At 33.2% G+C, this 19,807-nt stretch overlaps 1 protein-coding gene across 2 annotated transcripts in view; it reads left to right on the top strand.

Moving 5' to 3' along the window:
- Positions 1–19,807, top strand: part of LOC114328965 (E3 ubiquitin-protein ligase TRIM37) — a 215,095-nt gene that overhangs the window by 100,607 nt on the left and 94,681 nt on the right. For both annotated transcript variants that reach the window (XM_050647883.1, XM_050647882.1), the window contains exon 2: positions 19,436–19,616. In XM_050647883.1, the coding sequence (XP_050503840.1) occupies positions 19,436–19,616 (181 nt within the window). The remainder of the gene's footprint in view (positions 1–19,435; positions 19,617–19,807) is intronic.

Below are 19,807 nucleotides of genomic sequence, written 5' to 3' on the forward strand. Positions count from 1 at the left end.
AACCGAGGTTTAATCGGGACAGAAATATATGCAAAACATAGACATAAGCGCAATTATACTTATTATTATATTCATAAATAATTATAATAATAATTATAATTGCTTTTATTACAACGCAAGAGGCCCTATGGGGAACTTTTCTGTCCCGATTAAACCCCGGTTAGCTAACCGAGGTTTAACCGGGACATAAAGTACCGGCCCTTAGTCTTTTAACTCGAAAAGTATTGACTTGGCGAAAAAACTTTATATAACAAAAGTTGCTTAAAATTAGTCAGTTTATCCATTTCCGGACTTATTTTGGACATATATTTTCTCACCCCTGAGAGAGGGTGAAACGCACCCCCAGGACAAAAGCACACATCGTCACATTATAACTTTTTTTCTTTGACATGTTAGCTATGGGTATGCCAAATTTCATGTCAATCCAAGCGGTTCTTTAAAATTTGGAGGAAAAACCGTGAAACAATGTATTACTATGTACAGTAAAGCGTCGATTATCCGAACATCGATCAACCGAACGACCGCTTATCCGAACTCCCGACTTGCCGTGTAAAAATTCAGATCGAAAATGCCTAAACGTAAGCGTGTTGTCCTTTCTATGAAAGATAAACACGAGATTAATAAACGGTTAGAGGGAGGTGAATCTGCAACCAATTTATCCAATGAATACAAAGTTGGTAGGCTGGTAATACGGATAAAAAGCCAAAAGACGAACCTAAGTAACTTTATATTCCAGCTCAATTCTTCTGACAGATCCACAAATCGTAATACTATAAAACTTACACGGATTTAGATGATGCTGTAGCTGTATATAAGCGATTTACTCAATAAGCCAGGGAGTTTTAGATTTGTTGCATATAGTTTGTGATGCTAAACTGACACCAAAAATCACATTTCATATTTTTTAATCCATTCTGAAATACTTTGCCAGACACACGGTTAAAAAACACATACTCCGTAAACGTAAACCTTGTAAACGGGTAGGATTATTTCGGCGGAAGAAAACTGAAGATTTTTTAATGCTTGAAAATCTTCATTTTGTTGCAAATACAGCGCTTTGTTATTTAATTTCTATCCTTTTGACACTAAAGAGATATACATGTATGTACGTAAGTATGTAAAGATGTATGTAAATAAGGCCTTCATTCGCCTATGGCTAAATAGCATTGCTATATCAATACAGTTCGATTATCCGAAAAAATTGATTTTCCGAACACCCCTGCCTCCCAATTAGTTCGGATAATCGACGCTCTACTGTATTTGTTTTTTTACGTCAACTACGGAATAATTATTCACACTACTGTAGAATAGAATATTGCTCCAAATAAAATAAACTTTATTTTTTCAAAAAAAATTATGAACGCATGCATATTATTAAAAAGATGGTGGAGGTTCTTACAAAATCCTTTAAAACCGGATTACAAGAAAAATTTGAGTCTTGGTAACTAAAAAATAGTAAAATAAGTTGAAAGCACTTGAAAGTAGAATAACTGAATGAACTTGTTGCCATACTAATAGCGAAATAATACACTGGACTCAGTACCGCGTTTAAGTCAATTGACGCCCTAGGCAATTCTCTAGTAGCCGCCCTTCAAACATGTACCATTTTTGCGAAAAAAGATTGCAGAAATTTTTATTTAAATAAGAATACATTAAAAATAGATTTAAACTACGATGTTTATATACCTATAACAGAAAAAAGTGTCATTCCAGTTCGATCGCATCAGAGACTTCTTTTCAAAAAAAAGACTTAAAAAAATGTTTTTCTTGACAAAATCGACAAATTGTTAACACGTTCTTGCATCATACTTGATGGGAAATTATTTTTAATTCTTGAAATTTTCGAAAATGACCTTTTAGCGGACACGTTGGCAACTGGGATGCACAAATAAATGTTCAAAGCAATGTCGAAATTAGGGAAAAAATCTTTCAATCCACTTAGTGCAGTCACTGAAGGTTTTCACCTCCGATTTCGTTGAACCTCCATCGATTTTCACGAAAATTGGTGAGTAGTTAGAGGATACCTCAAGGAACAAAGGTGACATAAGGTGACAAACTAATACCATAAATTAATAGAGAGACAAATTCTAAGCAAAATTTGTTATATAAATCAATTCTTTTTGAGTTATTAAAGATCAAAGATTTTATTTTTTTGTAAAAAAATGCATGTTTAAAAGCTGTTTTTCACGTATAACTCAAAAACTATAAGCTTTTACAAAAAAGGTATTATTACCAAATTTGAAGATAATAAAAAGCTGAATACACTCCTTACTTAAAGAACTAAACTAATGTTAATTCAAAGTAAGTTATGGGTAATTGAATGTATATTTTTTTCGACGAGTACTCAAATCTAAGTATTCAAGCTTAAATAACGGGAAAACGATGCTTTTTATAAAATATACCTGCTAAACACTTGTCAAAGTACTTCGGAGTACCTATCAAAAAATGAGCTCCAGTAGAAGTTAATAGCATCACAATTAAGCAAGTTATGATGAAAATAAGAGAACCCTTTAGAACTTTTTAGGAAAAAGTGAAAAATAAAACATACGCCATTTCCGCAAAAATTAAAATTTATAGTAATCCTTAGAAGAATTTCTTTATATTAGCATAAGTAATGATTTCAACAATTTTGACCGGTTTAGAATGCATATTTTTGAAAAAAAGATATAATTTAAAAAATCAGAATTTTTAAAATTATCGTAATTTTCATTTTCTTTTGATAATAACTCCAAAAATACTCAATATACGTAAAAAGTGATATATGTATAACCAAATTTTAGTTTTTTCTGTATCAAATATTTTACCTTTTTACTATTTCTGCAGGGTAAAAAATAACCGAGATAGAAACGTTTAAAGCTTAAATTTTGCTGCGAGGACCATATAATCGGAGCCATTTAACTCTTAATTTTTTAAGTAAGCGGTTTAAAAGACTAAATTCAACATGGAATAATATTAACTTTCAAATTTTTTTTAAGCAAACCTGATATCGTAATATTTAACGGAGGTATTAAAAAAAATAATAACTTTTTTGGAAAAATTTTTAAAAGGTAAATTTGAAAAATATTTGGTGCATAAATTTTAATGGTATCAACTTATTCGGGGGCTCATTTGATAGATATTTCTAAGTACTTTAACAAACGTTTAATAAGGTTATGTTATAAAATGCATCATTTTATAATAAAATGCATATTCCAGTAAGGAGTTTATTTCATTTTTTATTTCTTCAATTTTGGTAATAATAACTTTTTTGTAAAATCTTATAGTTTTTGAGTTATTTATGAAAAATCGGTTAAAAACATGCATTTTTCTCACGAAAAATTAAAATCTTTGATCTTTAATAATTCAAAAATTTTTGATTTATTTGATTTTATGTAACAAATTTTGCTTAGAATTTGTCCCTTTATCGAATTCTGGGGAAATTTTTAATAAAATAATTTTCGCCCCCGAGAAGGGGTGGCATCCACCCCCCAGGGTAAAAGCGCAAGTTGACACCATGTCACCTTTGTTCCTTGAGATATCCTCTAACCACTCACCAATTTTCATGCAAATCGACGGATGTTCAACGAAATCAGAAATCGGAGGTAATAGCTCATATCCAACTTCAGTGACTGCACTAACTCTTCTTTAAATATTAAGATATGTCAAGTGGTGATTGTATTGTGGTATCCAAAATACCCTTTAAGTGAATGCATTCAAGTATGAATGATGTACCTTGTTCGTCTTTATTTTATATCAGATTTTCAGCTTCTTTAATAATTTCTTTATTTTTTTTTACAAAGTCAAAGGCAGATATCGAGCACTGGATTTATTTAATCTTCCCCAAGTATACTTTCGCTATCTAGAGCATCTTCAGGGGCATTTCGTCAATAAAATGAAGGTATCCTCGAATGTCATTTATTATGAAAATATTTTGGTGGCAACTTAAATTAACATATAACTACGAATACACTTAACAAAGGACAAACAGATAAATTTGAGTGCCGGGTACCACTAAGGTTCTACATTGTTACAAGATGGAAGTAGAAATTATTGAGATGATTAGAAGTAGAAGTAGAAATAGAGTGGAAATAGTGGAAGTAGAGATGATTCTACTTCCATCTTGTAACAATGTAGAACCTTAGCGGTACCCGGCACTCAAATTTATCTGTTTGTCCTTTGTTAAGTGTATTCGTAGTTATATCTTAATTTAAGTTGCCACAAAAATATTTTCATAATAAATGACATTCGAGGATACCTTCATTTTATTGACGAAAGGCCCCTGAAGATGCTCTAGATAGCGAAAGTATACTTGGGGAAGATTAAATAAATCCAGTGCTCGATATCTGCCTTTGACTTTGTAAAATTCATATATTCGAGCATTCAACCATTTCCTAAATTTCTTTATTGCTTAATTTTGGCAAATCTGTTAATAACACGAAAACGTTGATAAATAAGTCGATAAGATTCCAGATCCAATGTGTGGATTTTCATCTCATCACTAGCTGAAAAGTTTAGTTCATCATCAGCCCCCTCGTCAAATCGAATTTTTCTTTTTCTCTTACTTATTTCTTTATATTATGTTTTATTTGGGCACAATTTTTTGGCTTCCTTGCGGTAAAGTAATTTGAAAGAGCTTCATATTCTTTAATGAGAGAACCTTGATCCATAATTTTTATATAATAATATTTTTTGTATAGCATTTTTGCCGCCCTCTCATAATGTGCCTCCCTAGGCAACTGCCTATATTGCCTAATGGATAAAGCGGTCCTGACTGCTTTTAACTATAGAAACGTAAACCCTGACATGCGGTACGTGATACAGCAAGAAAACTTTACGTCAACGTAGCTCAAAGATTAAACCATACTATGGTGTTCTAGGAATCTTTCATAAAACAGGTTTCACAACAAATATCATTTCGTTTCATATTTTCGACGCGGTATGGGGTACCGCATGTCAGTTACTGTTAACGGATAATTGACCTAGTCCTAGGATTTTAGATGCTCAATTTCAGTGAGTTCTATATTTAATTTCTACATTTTCTTATAATTATGTTGTTGTCAAAACTTTAATTTAAACAGAGACTTTTTATTTACAAAAAACATCCTGCTCGTCTCATACGTTACCCTGTCTGGATTAATATCTTTCTTTATCGACCATATACTATTATTTATTGTCTGCGATAAGTCCTGAACCGATTTTAATAATGTTCATAATGAATCCCAGCAGAATTACAAATGCGTCATTAAATTTTTTGGCGCCTACACGCAGACACACTAGGTACTTGGAAGTTAATGCACAATAATGTTTACAATGTGTTCATTTAATGTATTTAATAAACATAAATAGGTAAGATAAAATAATCTGATGTGCAGACGATGCAATACTAATCTCTCAAAGTGAAGATGATTTACAACGTATGCTACACATGATTAATCCATTAACACCGAGAAAAAAATTTTTGTAATCGACAAAATTTACTAAAAATCGTTAAAACAGTATTCTGTACAAAACCACAATGTCGGAAAATACCTTTGTGTCGGATCCACAAAGTCCAAATCTTGACTCATCAGCAAAAATAATATTAACCCAGTCGTTAATATCCCAATCGACATGTTCTCGTGCGAACCTCAAACATGCTATACGGTGTGTCCTCGTTAACAGTGGAGCAATAGCAGGCATTCTGGCTCTGATTCCAAATTCCTTTAATGTGTTTCTAACCGAATTGACACTTATTCGAACATTACGGACTGTGGAAAGGTCATTTTGCAGGTACCTAGCTGTAACGTGACATGTACGCAAAGTCTGCAGACATAAATAACGGTCATTTGCGGGGTTCATGCACTTAAGACGTCTGGAACTGGTCTTCTTGTTTAACTTCCAGTTTCTCTATACCTTCTTAAAGCTTTTGAAACGCTGGATTAATATATTCGCAAAACATCAGCTACATATGGGAGCATCCATAAACTACGTCGTAAAAAATTTGAACTTTTTAATACCCTCCGTCGTAATTCGTCGTTTAGAGACGACCCCCCCCCCCCCACATGTCGACGTCGTCGTTGCAACTCACGACCCCCCCTTTCATTGATTTAAAAAAAAATCAATATTATTTCTGTTTTTTTAATCAAATATGAGGGGGTAGGCGTAAAATCTTGGTCCAATGCTATTTAAATGTATTATTTTTTTTTTCGAATCCTGAGAAAACTAATAAATATATTTGAAAAATTTAAACGCAGAATAAAAGATTACATTATTACCGAAGGTTGAAAGTCCCTTAGAATAAACAAAAGGTTTCTTTTGAATGAAGTATTTGAAATGAAAAATCAGACAAAATTTTCTCTTTTTTTTTCACCCCTGTAACTTATTAAAATAAACATTATAGATGTTTTCAGGAACTTTTGGCCCTCGGCAATAATGCAGTCTTTCAATCTGCGTTTAAATTTTTCAAAAATCTTTATTAGTTTTCTTAGTCTTCGAAAAAAAAATGAATTAATTTAAATAGCATTGGACCAAGATTAACTGCATCATATAAATCTTTATATTTATTTTGTTTTGATTTCGATGCCATTTCTTATTATATTTCAAGTATAAATACGACTTACTAACTCAATAGAAAACAATATTTTATTTCTATTCGTTCTTTCAGAACTGTTGTTTCACACAGTATGCAGCACATAAGTGAACTAACAATTTAATATTTTTTTGCTTCCAGACGTTGTTATGTATATAGAAGCGATTGTTTAAACCCAAAGAACAATGTCTTATTGTTTGTTGTCCTGTACAAAAGTGCTACCTAATATTATTTTAACGCCTTAACTGATAAAAACGAAATGAAAAGTATGCGATAAAAGTATCTATAATAGAATTATTCTTTTTAACCCTGGAAGCTCACACTTGGGTGTGAGATACCCATCGCGACACTTAACTGCATGTAGCTTGCGCAGCTGCATTTCAATGGTAATGCTGCTTTATGTAAATTCAGTCTCTAGTCTGCCAAGGACGGTTGTGTAATTGCGGTCTCATTTGAGCAATATTTCCAATCACGGGAATTTATTGAATACAGGCTAGGGTATGTAGCACCCATGTGTGAGGTTTGCGATCAAGTGTGCGTTTAAGTTAATGACCTAACAACACAACATCCCACAAATTTAGTAAAGAAAACTAGGGGTGTTATTTCTGCAAAGGCAAAGATGGAAAAGCTAAGCATGCATGCTCGGCTTGCTATAAAGCATAATGCATGAAGCATAGAGCCACACTGTCTTATGAGTGTAGTTACTAAAATGAGTGAAACTGAAATACCTGGCTAAGAATGAATATGAGTTCTATAATCAAAAGGTGTTATATTTTAGTTAGAAAGACCATTTTGTTGTTAAATTAAATTAAAATATTTTGAATTATGTTTCCGGTTTTTTAGAAAATGTTTTTTAATTATTTTTAGGTATTTTTAATATTTTGTTCTTTTGTGTTACTACAATTAAGAGAGAGAAAATAAAATTATTGATTTAATTATTCGTATGTATTCAATAGTGATTAGAGAGTCTCTGGAAATCATAAAATATTTACTTTTTTTTTATTTCTTCAAAAAAATCATTGGGTATCTGACACCCATGTGTGAGGTTTATGTAAAAAAATAGGTGTGATCTTCCAGGGTTATTTTTAACAATGGTATATTTATTCGTAAACGTTTTGTTTTATTTTCAATTTCATATCAAAAACTATACGTTTTTATATATCTGATACTTTAATGCTGGTAGAAGCTAGTAAAAAATTATTTTTATAAGGTTTGTTCTAGCATCAGTTTCAAACGGTTTGAAACCATCAGCGAATAGTGGACCAGCGCGAGTAGAGGGGATAGTACTGGTGACTGTATTATGTTCTCTCGCTGACCAACTGTTTGCTGACGGTTTCTGACTAGTTTGACTCTTTGCTAGAACAAACCTAATGACACAATAGCGACAAATTTAAATATACAAAAATATATTAAACGACGTCGAATGGGCACTCATACCCCTCTCCCCCTGTCGTACTCCGTCGTAATAAACAAGCCCCCCTCCCTCTTCTCAACGACGTAGTTTATGGATGACCCCTATTGCTGCGATCGTCCATCTCCAAGTTATGATTTGTTCTGAAGTTAAATTACTCATTTTTTCTAAAAACTCACCTCCTCATTGAAAAATCAATTTGGCACAGTGCATAGATCAAAATCGCGAACAAGCAAGTTCAAAATAAATAATAATATTCTGTCTTATCAACGTTTTTTTTTTACTTTTTTTTCGGCAAAAACACGCTTTAACTTGAAATGTTACGTGTTTGTAGACACCTAAAGGAGACCATTGACGAGTATTATAGCATTCTCCTCAAAATTAAAAATTACTTTTAAACTTTTTTTCTGTTTTAAAAATGATGCCATACTTTTTGTGGTTAGTGTATTATTGGAAGTGCAAAGTTTTCAACCTAATAGAAACATTAATAATATTGAAAAATAATTACTAAAATATTTTTAATTGAAAACTTATTGGTCCATTTCCCTGGTAGCACTTCCATGGCTTCTAAAAATTGCAAGCCAGATGGATGCTGAAGCGAAGAAGACAAGAGGGAATTCAAAAACTTACAATTCACGAAATAAAATAAAAATCCCATTTTATTCAGTTGCAATGCGAAAGCAAAACCGTCTTATTTTTTACTTAGAACAGGAAGCGCAAACCAGCACTCTAAATCGACGATTTTCGACTCTATTTGGAGTCATCATCAGAGAGGCGTAGGTTTGCTGCTTTCTGCCCGAAGTGACAAAACTACGAAAGCTTATCCCCGCATTGCAATTGACGTTTTTGCTTGCAATTTTTAGAAGCCATGGAGGTGTTACCAGGGAAATGGACCAATAAGTTTTCAATTAAAAATATTTTAGTAATTATTTTTCAATATTATTAATGTTTCTATTAGGTTGAAAACTTTGCCTTTCAGTTGCCAGATGACGCTAGTCACCTACTCCATAAACGTCAGTTGCAATGCGAGGATAAGCTTTCGTAGTTTTGTCACTTCGGGCAGAGAGCAGCAAACCTACGCCTCTCTGATGATTTAGAGTGCTGGCTTGCGCTCCCTGTTCTAAGTGAAAAATAAGACGGTTTGCCTTCGCATTGCAACTGAATAAAAACGGAATTTTTATTTTATTTTTATTATAGAAAGTATCCATTAAACTGTTTGTACGAATGTCTTTTTTGTTCTAAAACACGCCAAGATGTTTTCGGGGTCATCATGGAAATATGTATGTTCAATAAATCCCAGCAAGTGGGCAGACCACATTATGAACATACACAATTGAAGACTACCACAAACAACGAGAGTAAAGAGCATTACTTCAAAAGGGTGACGGAGTTTGAGTATCTAGGAGTAACCCTAACACGTTAAGAGGAACAAAGCCAAGAAATTGAGAAGCGAATTTCGAGAGGAAGGAAGACTGTCGGAGCCCTACACAAAACTACTAAGAGCAAAAAACATCTCCAGAGAGACAAAATTGATACTATATCGAACAGTGATTCAACCCACAGTCCCTTACGGATGCGAAACATGGGTTATGAACATAAATCAAGAAAATATGCTGAACATCATGATACAATAAATTTAGGAGATATGACACCAAAGTGTTTCAAATTCGTTCGGTTCTGCGCATGACGTCAATACGTGACTAGTTAGCGGCGCCAATTTGAAATAACCTATGGATAACATGAAGAGTGGAAGCATTCTGGTAACAAAATTACGGATTATTTATGTTAAATTTTTTTTTACGAAACGTAGTGATAAAGTAATGGATATAAACTTTTGTGAATTATGGATTTATTGAAGATAAAATAGGCAAATGTGCACTTAAAATAGTGATGTTGTCATTAAAATTATTATCACATTAACGTAATTATGACATTCACTGAATACAATGAGAAAAACCTTATTAATACCTACTAAATTTCAACACTTTCCGTTATTAAAAAGGTTTTTCGCATCTACATCAGTCACGTCTTTGAGAGGATGTGGAATCTTATTTTCGTTAGAGGTTTGGTCATCACATCTGTAACTTGTTCTGCAGTGGAAATTTATGTGAAGGCTTTTTAGTTTGATTACAATTTCTTAGGTTATATCTTCCTGTTTCCATATCTACCGATTCTTTTATGGTCATCTTCACCGTCCTGTGAGATTATTTCATTATCGATCTCATTTTGTTCTAATTGAGATATGTATAATCATGGTCATTTTTAGAATTATTTTCTATAAGGAGGTATTGTAGAGGCAATTGAACTCGTTTCTGACAACCAGTTTTTCCAAATGTTTAACATCTCTTTCCAATATGACCTTATTCTCCTCCTCAACAAAAATTCTGTATCTTCTTCATCTAAACCTAAACCAATCAAATAACGTTTGATTGCCTTTTTGTCAATTTTCTTTCTTGTTTGAACTGGAAGTGGTGCATAACAGATTGTAGCTATGATTCTTAGATGATTTATTCTATGTATCTTACCTATTATACAGAGCTCCTGTTAATACTAAATTTCAACATAAACGAAATACTTCCTTTCCAAGCTTTAATAGGTTTTTGGGTTAAATAAAAAATAGAATACATTTAACAAAACACTTTTTATTAACGTTAATAAACAAAAATGTGTTATCTCACAATAAAACACTGAAAAACGTTTGTTTTTCTATACTTCCACAAAATTTATTACAACTATGTTATTACTACAGCTGTTTCGGCAAAGTGCCTTTCTCAAGTGATGACACTTAAGGTGTCTGTTATGGAGAATTCTCACGACGAGGTCGAGGCGCGTGTTGAAGCGAGATTCAAGTGGGTCCCAATTTAAACGTCGGCAAAGAGAGATATAATATATATAATAGTGGAAAAGAAAGAGAACGCAGATACCCCACAAGACGGTAAAATTAGTAATATTTACACTTTGTGATAAAATGTCCCGAAGAATACAGGCAACCAAAAAGTTGACCGCTCTCAGTGGTGGAGATAAAAATATTAGTTGGTTTTTTTAATTCTCACAATGATAAAAATTAGAACAAAACGTAGTTTGACCATAAAATTACCACGCCACTGATCACACCCTCGGCTGACGAGACATCCACACTATCCACAGGCTAATAAATTTTAGCATTTGGTGTTATTTTAAGGGTCATAAATACCAAATTTTGACAGAAATTTCTCTATCTCTTCTTACGTTTAATCTTTTTCACGTTGGGTTGAATTCCGTCTTCAGTTTTTATCTTTTTCTGTTACATTTTTTTATTTCACTCATAATGTCGCAACACGCTCTGTCAGTTTTCCTCTTTAGACTCGCTTACAAACCGGGCTGTCACCTATTGAGTTGAGTACGTATAGTGTTCTATGTATGTTTTAGAAACATGATCAGGGGAATTTGTCACCTAATGGTTATTAAAGAGTCGTCTTTCGATCAAGTAGCTTACGTAGAGTCTTTCCATAAATACAACTATCAGTAGCAATGTTAAAAGGTGTATTAACACCATCTACTTTAAACCAACGGTACGATCAGTGGAGCTATCTAAAATGGTTCAGATCTTGACTAGTTTGATATCTAAACCACTGAACCGTAATAAGATTCGGAGAGGTCGGTAATATAGATCCAATGCTTACCGACATTGTCTGGGTCTGTACCGCAGTGTGTCTGTCTCGTCTGGCTATACCGCCCCACTATCTACTTTGCCGAAACAGCTGTAGTAATAACATAGTTGTAATAAATTTTGTGGAAGTATAGAAAAACAAACGTTTTTCAGTGTTTTATTGTGAGATAAAATGAACTTCCATCAAGTAACGGTCGAATCCATAAATTATTTAAAAATGTGTTAATTATATTGTATTTGCCAACCCGATGACATATTAAATACTAATAACAATCGTTGAAAGCTAAATAGCAGAAACAAACCATGGAAACAAACAACAAATGACAAAATGTCGGAATCGTCACGTATTAACGTCACTTGACATTTGACAGGAGCTGCGTGGTGTCATATCTTCGTATCATGCTGAACATCTGGGAGCGGAGTGAAAATGTTTGGAGGAGAGGAACAAATTCAGAGATCAGATCGGAAACCAGAAATTAGCCAGATCGTCAGAACAAAGAGACTTAGATGGTTAGGTTATCTTGCGAGAATGGCTGACAGAAGGTGGGCAAAGAACTCGCCGCTGATAGTGGAAGGAAAGAAAAGAATAGGAAGACGACGGAAAACGTGGCTAGAAGCGTGTAAGGAAGACCTTGAAACAATCGGGATAACAAATTGGAAAACTGCGGTCGTGGACAGAGGAAAATCTAGGAAACAGTGGAAAAATTCCAAACAATGGGCCTTTAAGGCAAGTTGAGCTGTATAGGTAAAATGTAAATAGAAAAACAAATTTTCTCAACTTCCAGGTAATTCTAAATGTAGATAAATATTATAGACGGAGAGGCAGCGCTGAAAAATCTCTTTGAATTTACTAAAGCTAGATTTTTCACAGTTGATTACTGTGAATGTGTAGAGAAACATACTGCGGTCGGTCAAGCGAAACGTAGAACAGGGGTTACTGAGAGGGTATCAAAGTTGCTTTCCTACGAAGGTAATTAAATCCATTTACTAAGACTGAAAATCAGTACACACATTCTAAATTAAATAAATAAAAGTTATTTTATAGTCGGTCAGCTGTATGACGGGAAAGAGCCGGTCGGTCGGCCCCCATAGTCGATTGAGGAAATGAAGCATTTTGGCTCGCAATTTTTTCGTCCAGCATGGATTTACTTGAAATTTTCACAGAAGGTAGGGAATAGTCCAGGGATAATTTTCATATCATGCTATCACGCTATCTTACGCTAAATCCTTGGGGGTGGTTGCCACCCCATCTCGGGGGTGGGAATTTTTTATTACATTTTAACCATGTAATTCTTCTAAATTCTTCTAAAAAAATGTTCTTTACATTTTCTTCGTAAAACTAACATTTTTCGAGTTATTCGCGCTTGAAAATAACAGTTTTCGACGAAAAAATCGACTTTTTTTAGAGGGTTTTTTGAAAAAATTTCCACCCCGAGATGGGGTGGCAACCACCCCCTAGGTTTTAGCATATGATAGCAGCATGAGATAGAAAATGATCCTTGCACTATTCCCTACCTTCTGTGAAAATTTCAAGTAAATCCATGCTGGACGAAAAAATTGCGAGCCAAAGTGCTTCATTTTCTCAATCGACTATTGGGGCCGATCGACCGGCTCTGTCCCGTCATACAGCTGACCGACTATAATAACTTTTATTTATATTTAATTTAGAATGTGTGTACTGATTTTCAGCCTTAGTAAATGGATTTAATTACCTTCGTAAGAAAGCAACTTTGATACCCTCTCAGTAACCCCTGTTCTACGTTTCGCTTGACCGACCCCAGTATGTTTCTCTACACGCTCACAGTACTCAACTGTGAAAAATCTAGCTTTAGTAAATTCAAAGGGTTTTTTCAGCGCTGCCTCTTGGTCTATTATAGGAAGTATCCTCGTATAGTATTTATCCACATTTTACCGTTTAAAGACCCTAAATGTTTACAACTAACCTCTAAGTATCCATTAAACTGTTTGTACGAATGCGTTTTTTGTTCGAAAACACGCCAAGATGTTTTCGGGGTCATCATGCAAATTTGTTTGTTCAATAAATCCCAGCCCGTTGTTGACTGATCTCCATGGCAACACCCACGATATTGTCTAAACGTGTACTAAATTATGTTATTATCTTCCTTCATCCACATTATTTAGAATAACAGGTAGTTATGTAGGTTCTCGAAGATTTACTTGTTGTGGGTAATTAATTAGTCTAAGAAAAATCAGAAAATTTGTGGATTGTCGAATAAAAATTTTATTTATATGTACCTTAATTCTTAAAGTCGCTTAAACCATTGTCAGTTTTTGTCATTTTAGTGATTTAGTCATTGTCATTTTTAATTTTATTTTCATATAAATTATACAACCATTTGGTACTTTAATCTCATTTACCTCACACCATAGTAACTTACTCTTAATTTTGTTTTCATTTCCCTTTTAATGTACATGAATTCAGGCAACCAGTTATACTCGTAATTCTACTCTTTGTTTTTTTTTAAATTAACTGAAATTGCATATCATAACAGTCAAACTCCATATTTAATCATTAATACTTTTACCTTATATTCATCATTTAATAAATTTCCTTTTATTTTTCTTCAGTTTTTCTTTATTCTTTTCTTCTTGTCGAATAAGTGACGTCATTACCTTGTTGGCAAAATTTTCGCTTTCAATAGTCATAGAATTATCATAAATAATTCTATGTTATTATTAATATAAATTGTTTTATTCTCACTCATTTATTTAATAGTTAATTAAATTCAATCATTTAGAAATTTTTTTTGCAATTTTACAATATAAAATAACTGTATACACATAAAATTCCCTATCTAGAAGGTCTTGTCAATATTCTTTCAATGTCATATTTTAGTCTGTCAGTTTGAAGCCAAAATGAAGACTCCATTATAGTCTAATTGTATTCTTTTAACATCGACTTATTGTCGACATTGTTGTAGCCGAAATGGCTTAATTTTTATAATGGTAAGGTCATTCGACCTACCTATGTAGCTAGTTCCAACTACTTTAGATCTGAAGTAAGTAACCACATGTTTTCATTTTTTTTTCCTAACTTTTTAACAGTCAAAATTTCAACTTTGCCTTTTTATACAGTGGTTTACTTATTTTAGGTTTCAACCTGATGATGGACTGATTAGTCCGAAAACGTTTTTTTTGTACTAGTGATATACCCACTTTAATCCAACTTGGATCTTTTTAGAAAAATTTTAATAAAATTATATACGATCTACCTACAAGAGAAGTTTTACTTCCTTAGTAATTTTTTATTATGGTGTACAGCCAATGAGAGGAATTTATTCCTTTTTATTTTATTGTCAGTTTTCTTATCCATGTACTTGTGTTTACCGTATTATTTCATTGGATTTCCATTGTTATGCTTATTTCTTTTGCGTTTTTACTCTTTTCCAGCACATCTTGTACATCCTGCTTGATTTTTTTTGGTGTTAACTGTGTCAAACTATTCGTTGTTGTAACTGGTTTGGTTTTCCTATTATTTCCGTTGCTTTTTCAATAATTATTATGTTTCTACACTTTGCCTGCAATTATTCCTCTACATTTTACCAACATGCGGGCACTCCGATCTATTATCCATTTGTCTTCTTCTATCTTGTTCTTATTATTCTATCTCAATACGTAAATTATCCACATTAAGGGAAAAGGCGTAATATGTCGTCTGTCAAAATTTTCAATGTGTTTTAAATGTATTCATTTTTTTCGAATCCTGAGAAAACTAATAAGTATTTTTGAAAAATTTAAACGCAGAATGAAATATTACGATATTACCGAGCGCCGAAAATCCCTTAGGATAAATAAAAAGTTTGAAATATGAAATATTTGCAATTAAAAATCACACTAAATTTTCTATTTTATTTTTACCCGTGTAACTTTAAAATAATTAAAATAAACATAGAAGTTTTCAGGGACTTTCGGCCCTCAGTAATAATGTAATCTTTCATTCTGCGTTTAAATTTTTCAAAAATATTTATTAGTTTTCTCAGGATTCGAAAAAAATTAATACATTTAAAACACATTGAACATTTTGACAGGCAAAATTTTGCGCCTATGCCCTTAATTCTATTTTGTTAATGAAATTATAACATTAGCAGAAGAACAACAAGGTTTTAGGTCGGGACGATCATGCACCGACGCTATATTTATAATGAGGCAAGTTCAAGAGAAATCGTTAAAATGCAGTAAACCGGCATATTTATATTTCGTGGACCTTAAGAAAGTATTTGACGAACAAATTAAAGGACGTTATCCATTTTTTATACTCAAGAGATCTCTAGGAATAATTAAAACGATCGAAAACATCTACCAGAACAACACAATAAAAGTAAAAGTAGAAGTTGAACTAACTGACCCAATTGAAGCTGGCAATGTGATAAGACTTTATTGATTTTTTGATTCCTTCATTGGTCAACCTAATCATGGATGAAATAATAAAAAAAGTAAGAACTAAAAAAGATACAAATGGGAGAAAAACAACTTAAAAAAGTAATTGAACTTCGTAAGTCCTAGATTTTCACCCAAAGTAATCTAAAGTAGAATTGGAAGACGATATTTGGACTCTTCGTGTAACTTTGCATCGATTGATATACGATTTTACTAATTTTGAGTCATTGTTGCAACTCTAAAACCGGAAGTCCGATGTCAAATTTCCCATCTTTAATACTATCCTTGAGTTATAAGCTTTCATTCGGCACCTCATTTCTCATTCTACCTGGTATAGTGACGGAGGAGTTATATTCCCGGTCGGACGGACAGACGGACCGACAGCCTAGGTCAAATTTCTCACCTTTAGTACCAACCTTGGATTATAAGCTTTCATTTGACACCTCATTTGTCATTATACCTGGTATAATGACGGAGGAGTTATATTCGCGGTCGGACGGACAGACAGCCTAGGTCAAATTTATCACCTTTAATACCATCCTTGGATTATAAGTTTTCATTTGACACCTCATTTGTCGTTTTACCTGGTATAATGACGGAGGAGTTATATTCGCGGTCGGACGGACAGACAGCCTAGGTCAAATTTCTCACCTTTAGTACCATCCTTGGATTATAAGCTTTCATTTGACACCTCATTTGTCATTCTACCTAGTATACTGACGGAGGAGTTGTGATCATAGACAGACAGACGGACGTGGGTAATTCTATGTTTTCACATTTTTTCAAAATGGGTGAAAACAATAATCAGCTATGCAAACGATGCAATACTAATATCTCAAAGTGAAAATGATTTACAACATATGTATGCTGCGCCAGTTTAATATAACCGCCAGAAAATTTAACAGGTTAATTTCCACAAAAAAGACAAAATGCGTGGTGATAACAGCAAATCCAATAAGAAGTAAATTGGAACTGGAGGGTCAGATCAGATAATAGAACAAGTGATGGAGTTTAAATATCTAGGCATCACGAAAAAAACAGCGGAGATGAAAACCCTTCGAAAAACCGATGGTAAGACACTATGGGACAGAGCTAGAAGTGCAGATATACGACGAAGATGTAAGGTGGACAACATTAATAACTGGGTAAAAACAGAAGAGTAGAATGGAACGACCACATAAGCCGAATGACAAAAAAAAATAATGTGTGTGTACTTTGTACGCACGTAAGAAGTTATACTTCTATTGTATGATTTCAACGAAATCACTATAACATTTTATTTATATTTTATTTAAATATTAAACTAATTTTAATACTTACTACTTTCCAAAAATTTTTATTAAAACAATACGAAAAATTAAAAAAATAAAAGAATAAAACACACGCAAACACATTGAAAAATGAAACGAAAGAAATTATTTCTGAACAGTTGTTGAGAAAATTTTAACTAAATACGTATTTTCTGAAAAAAAAAATATAATAGATATACTTACAATCATAAAATGTATAAAAAAAAATAAAAATTTGCATTTGGAATTGAACCTGCGTCTATTAGGTTTAGATTATTTTGAACTCACCCCACGCAGAATTTAACTACCGAGACATGTGAATGAAGTGGAAAGATATACCTAGCAACTAAACGTTTTAAAAATTTTTTGACAGTTGCTTATTCTGTTAGTTTAATCAAATAAGTTTGATTCTTGTGGAATTAAAATACGACAAAATATAGACTAAAAAAGCAATATATTAGATGGCGATTTTTGTTGGTAATCAAATTATGTAAATCAAAGCATTACCTACTAGCTAGGTAGGTACATTTTCCAAATAGGTATTTACCTAATTTGTAATTTTTTATTACAATACTGAAACATTTACAATAAGGTACGTACCTGTTGCTTTTAAAAACTATTTAAAAAGTCACTACAATTAAGAACTTGCTTTTGGTCACTGTCCTCACAACAATAAAAACTAATATACACAACATTTTGTTTATTCAGAATCTCCATTTGAACAATTATTGACAGATGATTTTAACACACAATCAGATCCCTCATAACGTTTCATACCATACTGTCGGTGTGCGCATGCACCCAGCCCCCAGCAAAATAAAAATTCACCCTCGTGCCTAAAGAAGTATAACTTCAAAAAATAAAAGTAGTGAGGACGGCGAGAGACGGTTCCCCAATATAGACGATCAGTGGGAAGATCACGAAAACGATGGAACGACAACTTACTGGAGGTACATTGAAAAAACAGACAGTCCTGTCTATACAAAAAGAAGAAGAAGAAAAATTCTATCTTGTTTATTATGTTTATTCTTCTTTAGGTTTGATATTCTTCCTCTGATTTTTCCCATTACAAGAAAGTGGACATTAACTATATTTGGACGTCGTGATAGCTTCTGACATCCAAGAGATCGGAAGAATGCCTTGAATCTATTAGGGTAAGAAAAGAACAAGTGGGTCGAGGTGGAGATGTAGGTCGCGGTGGATGCTACTAGTTAAGTCGCGGTCGATGTCGACAGCACATAGCAAGGAGGTCACCTGCGCTTTCAGTCGAGCTAGAACCACTATCAAGTGAAGTAGTTTAATGAAATTTGAATGACAAAAAGACTGTGCTTTTGCGATGTTGTGTCAGTCAAGTGATGATAGTGATGAACTGTCAGCTGTAAATAATCAGACCTTCCTTCATATTTCAAAAATTTACTGAATTTAAATACTTCAGAAATTCAAAAATAAACTGAATACAAAAAAGGGATTATATAAAAAGAATCAACTCAGATAGCGCAGGTAATGACAACTTGGCTTCAAACGGACCAATCACAGGGAAGCATCCTTGTAGGCCGCGCAGTAGACATCCATGTAAAACAAACTCATTTTATTTTCAAAAGCATCGATGTAAACCTCCTGGATGGCATAGCGCTAAACCTCCACCGCGACTTACCTGCTCTGTTCTCTTCCATTCACTACAATGTGTTTGTTTTACATGGATATCGACATCGACCGCGACCTACACCTCCACCGCGACCCACTCGTTCTGTTCTTACCTTTAGGGTGTGATCTATCTGGTTGCCGGTTTCATAATATTGTATTATCCCATACATAAAACTGGTGACTGGTACATTAATGGAGAAAATTGTATATTGAAGATAACGTACTCTTCCGTTTCTCACTAACATTGTTAGGAAATATGTAAAGACAGTTCCAAATGGCATGACTAACCTATTTTAAAACTCTTTGACCCCTCGTTGGCAAAAATTGCAAAAAAATAAACAGTTTATAAAAAAATATAGAGATGCCCTTTTTTTAAGTTATTAAGTGCATTTTATGATTCCTGCAATTCCTTCGTCGGTCAATGTACCTTAACCATTTTCATTAATGCATTGTTGGTATAACAACTATACAATTTTCATAATATTTTTTTGTTTCAGCTCGGGGTACAGATTTCGTGGGTGGAATAGATAACGAAGCCTTGGATTTTTCTCAGTTGGAGGACTTCATAAACAGTGAAGGTTCACAAGGCAATAATACCTATTTCGGAGACTCGCTCAACTCGACACCAACATCTGGAAAACTTCTAAATGTCATCGTTGAAAATAAAAGAAATATCGGGTAAGTTGTTTTAAATACTAGCGTAGCACAGTAGGCTTCAAACTTCAAAGGTAGATTTTTTTTATTTAATGGCATAGACCTTAGTTATTCAGCCAGTTGCAATAAAGAATATACAATCATATCCATAATACAAAATTAAACAGAATCAATATACTAATACAATAAATAACACATAAAGTGATATAACATTT

Source organism: Diabrotica virgifera, chromosome 3 (assembly GCF_917563875.1).
Source record: "Diabrotica virgifera virgifera chromosome 3, PGI_DIABVI_V3a".
Taxonomy (NCBI): domain Eukaryota; kingdom Metazoa; phylum Arthropoda; class Insecta; order Coleoptera; family Chrysomelidae; genus Diabrotica; species Diabrotica virgifera.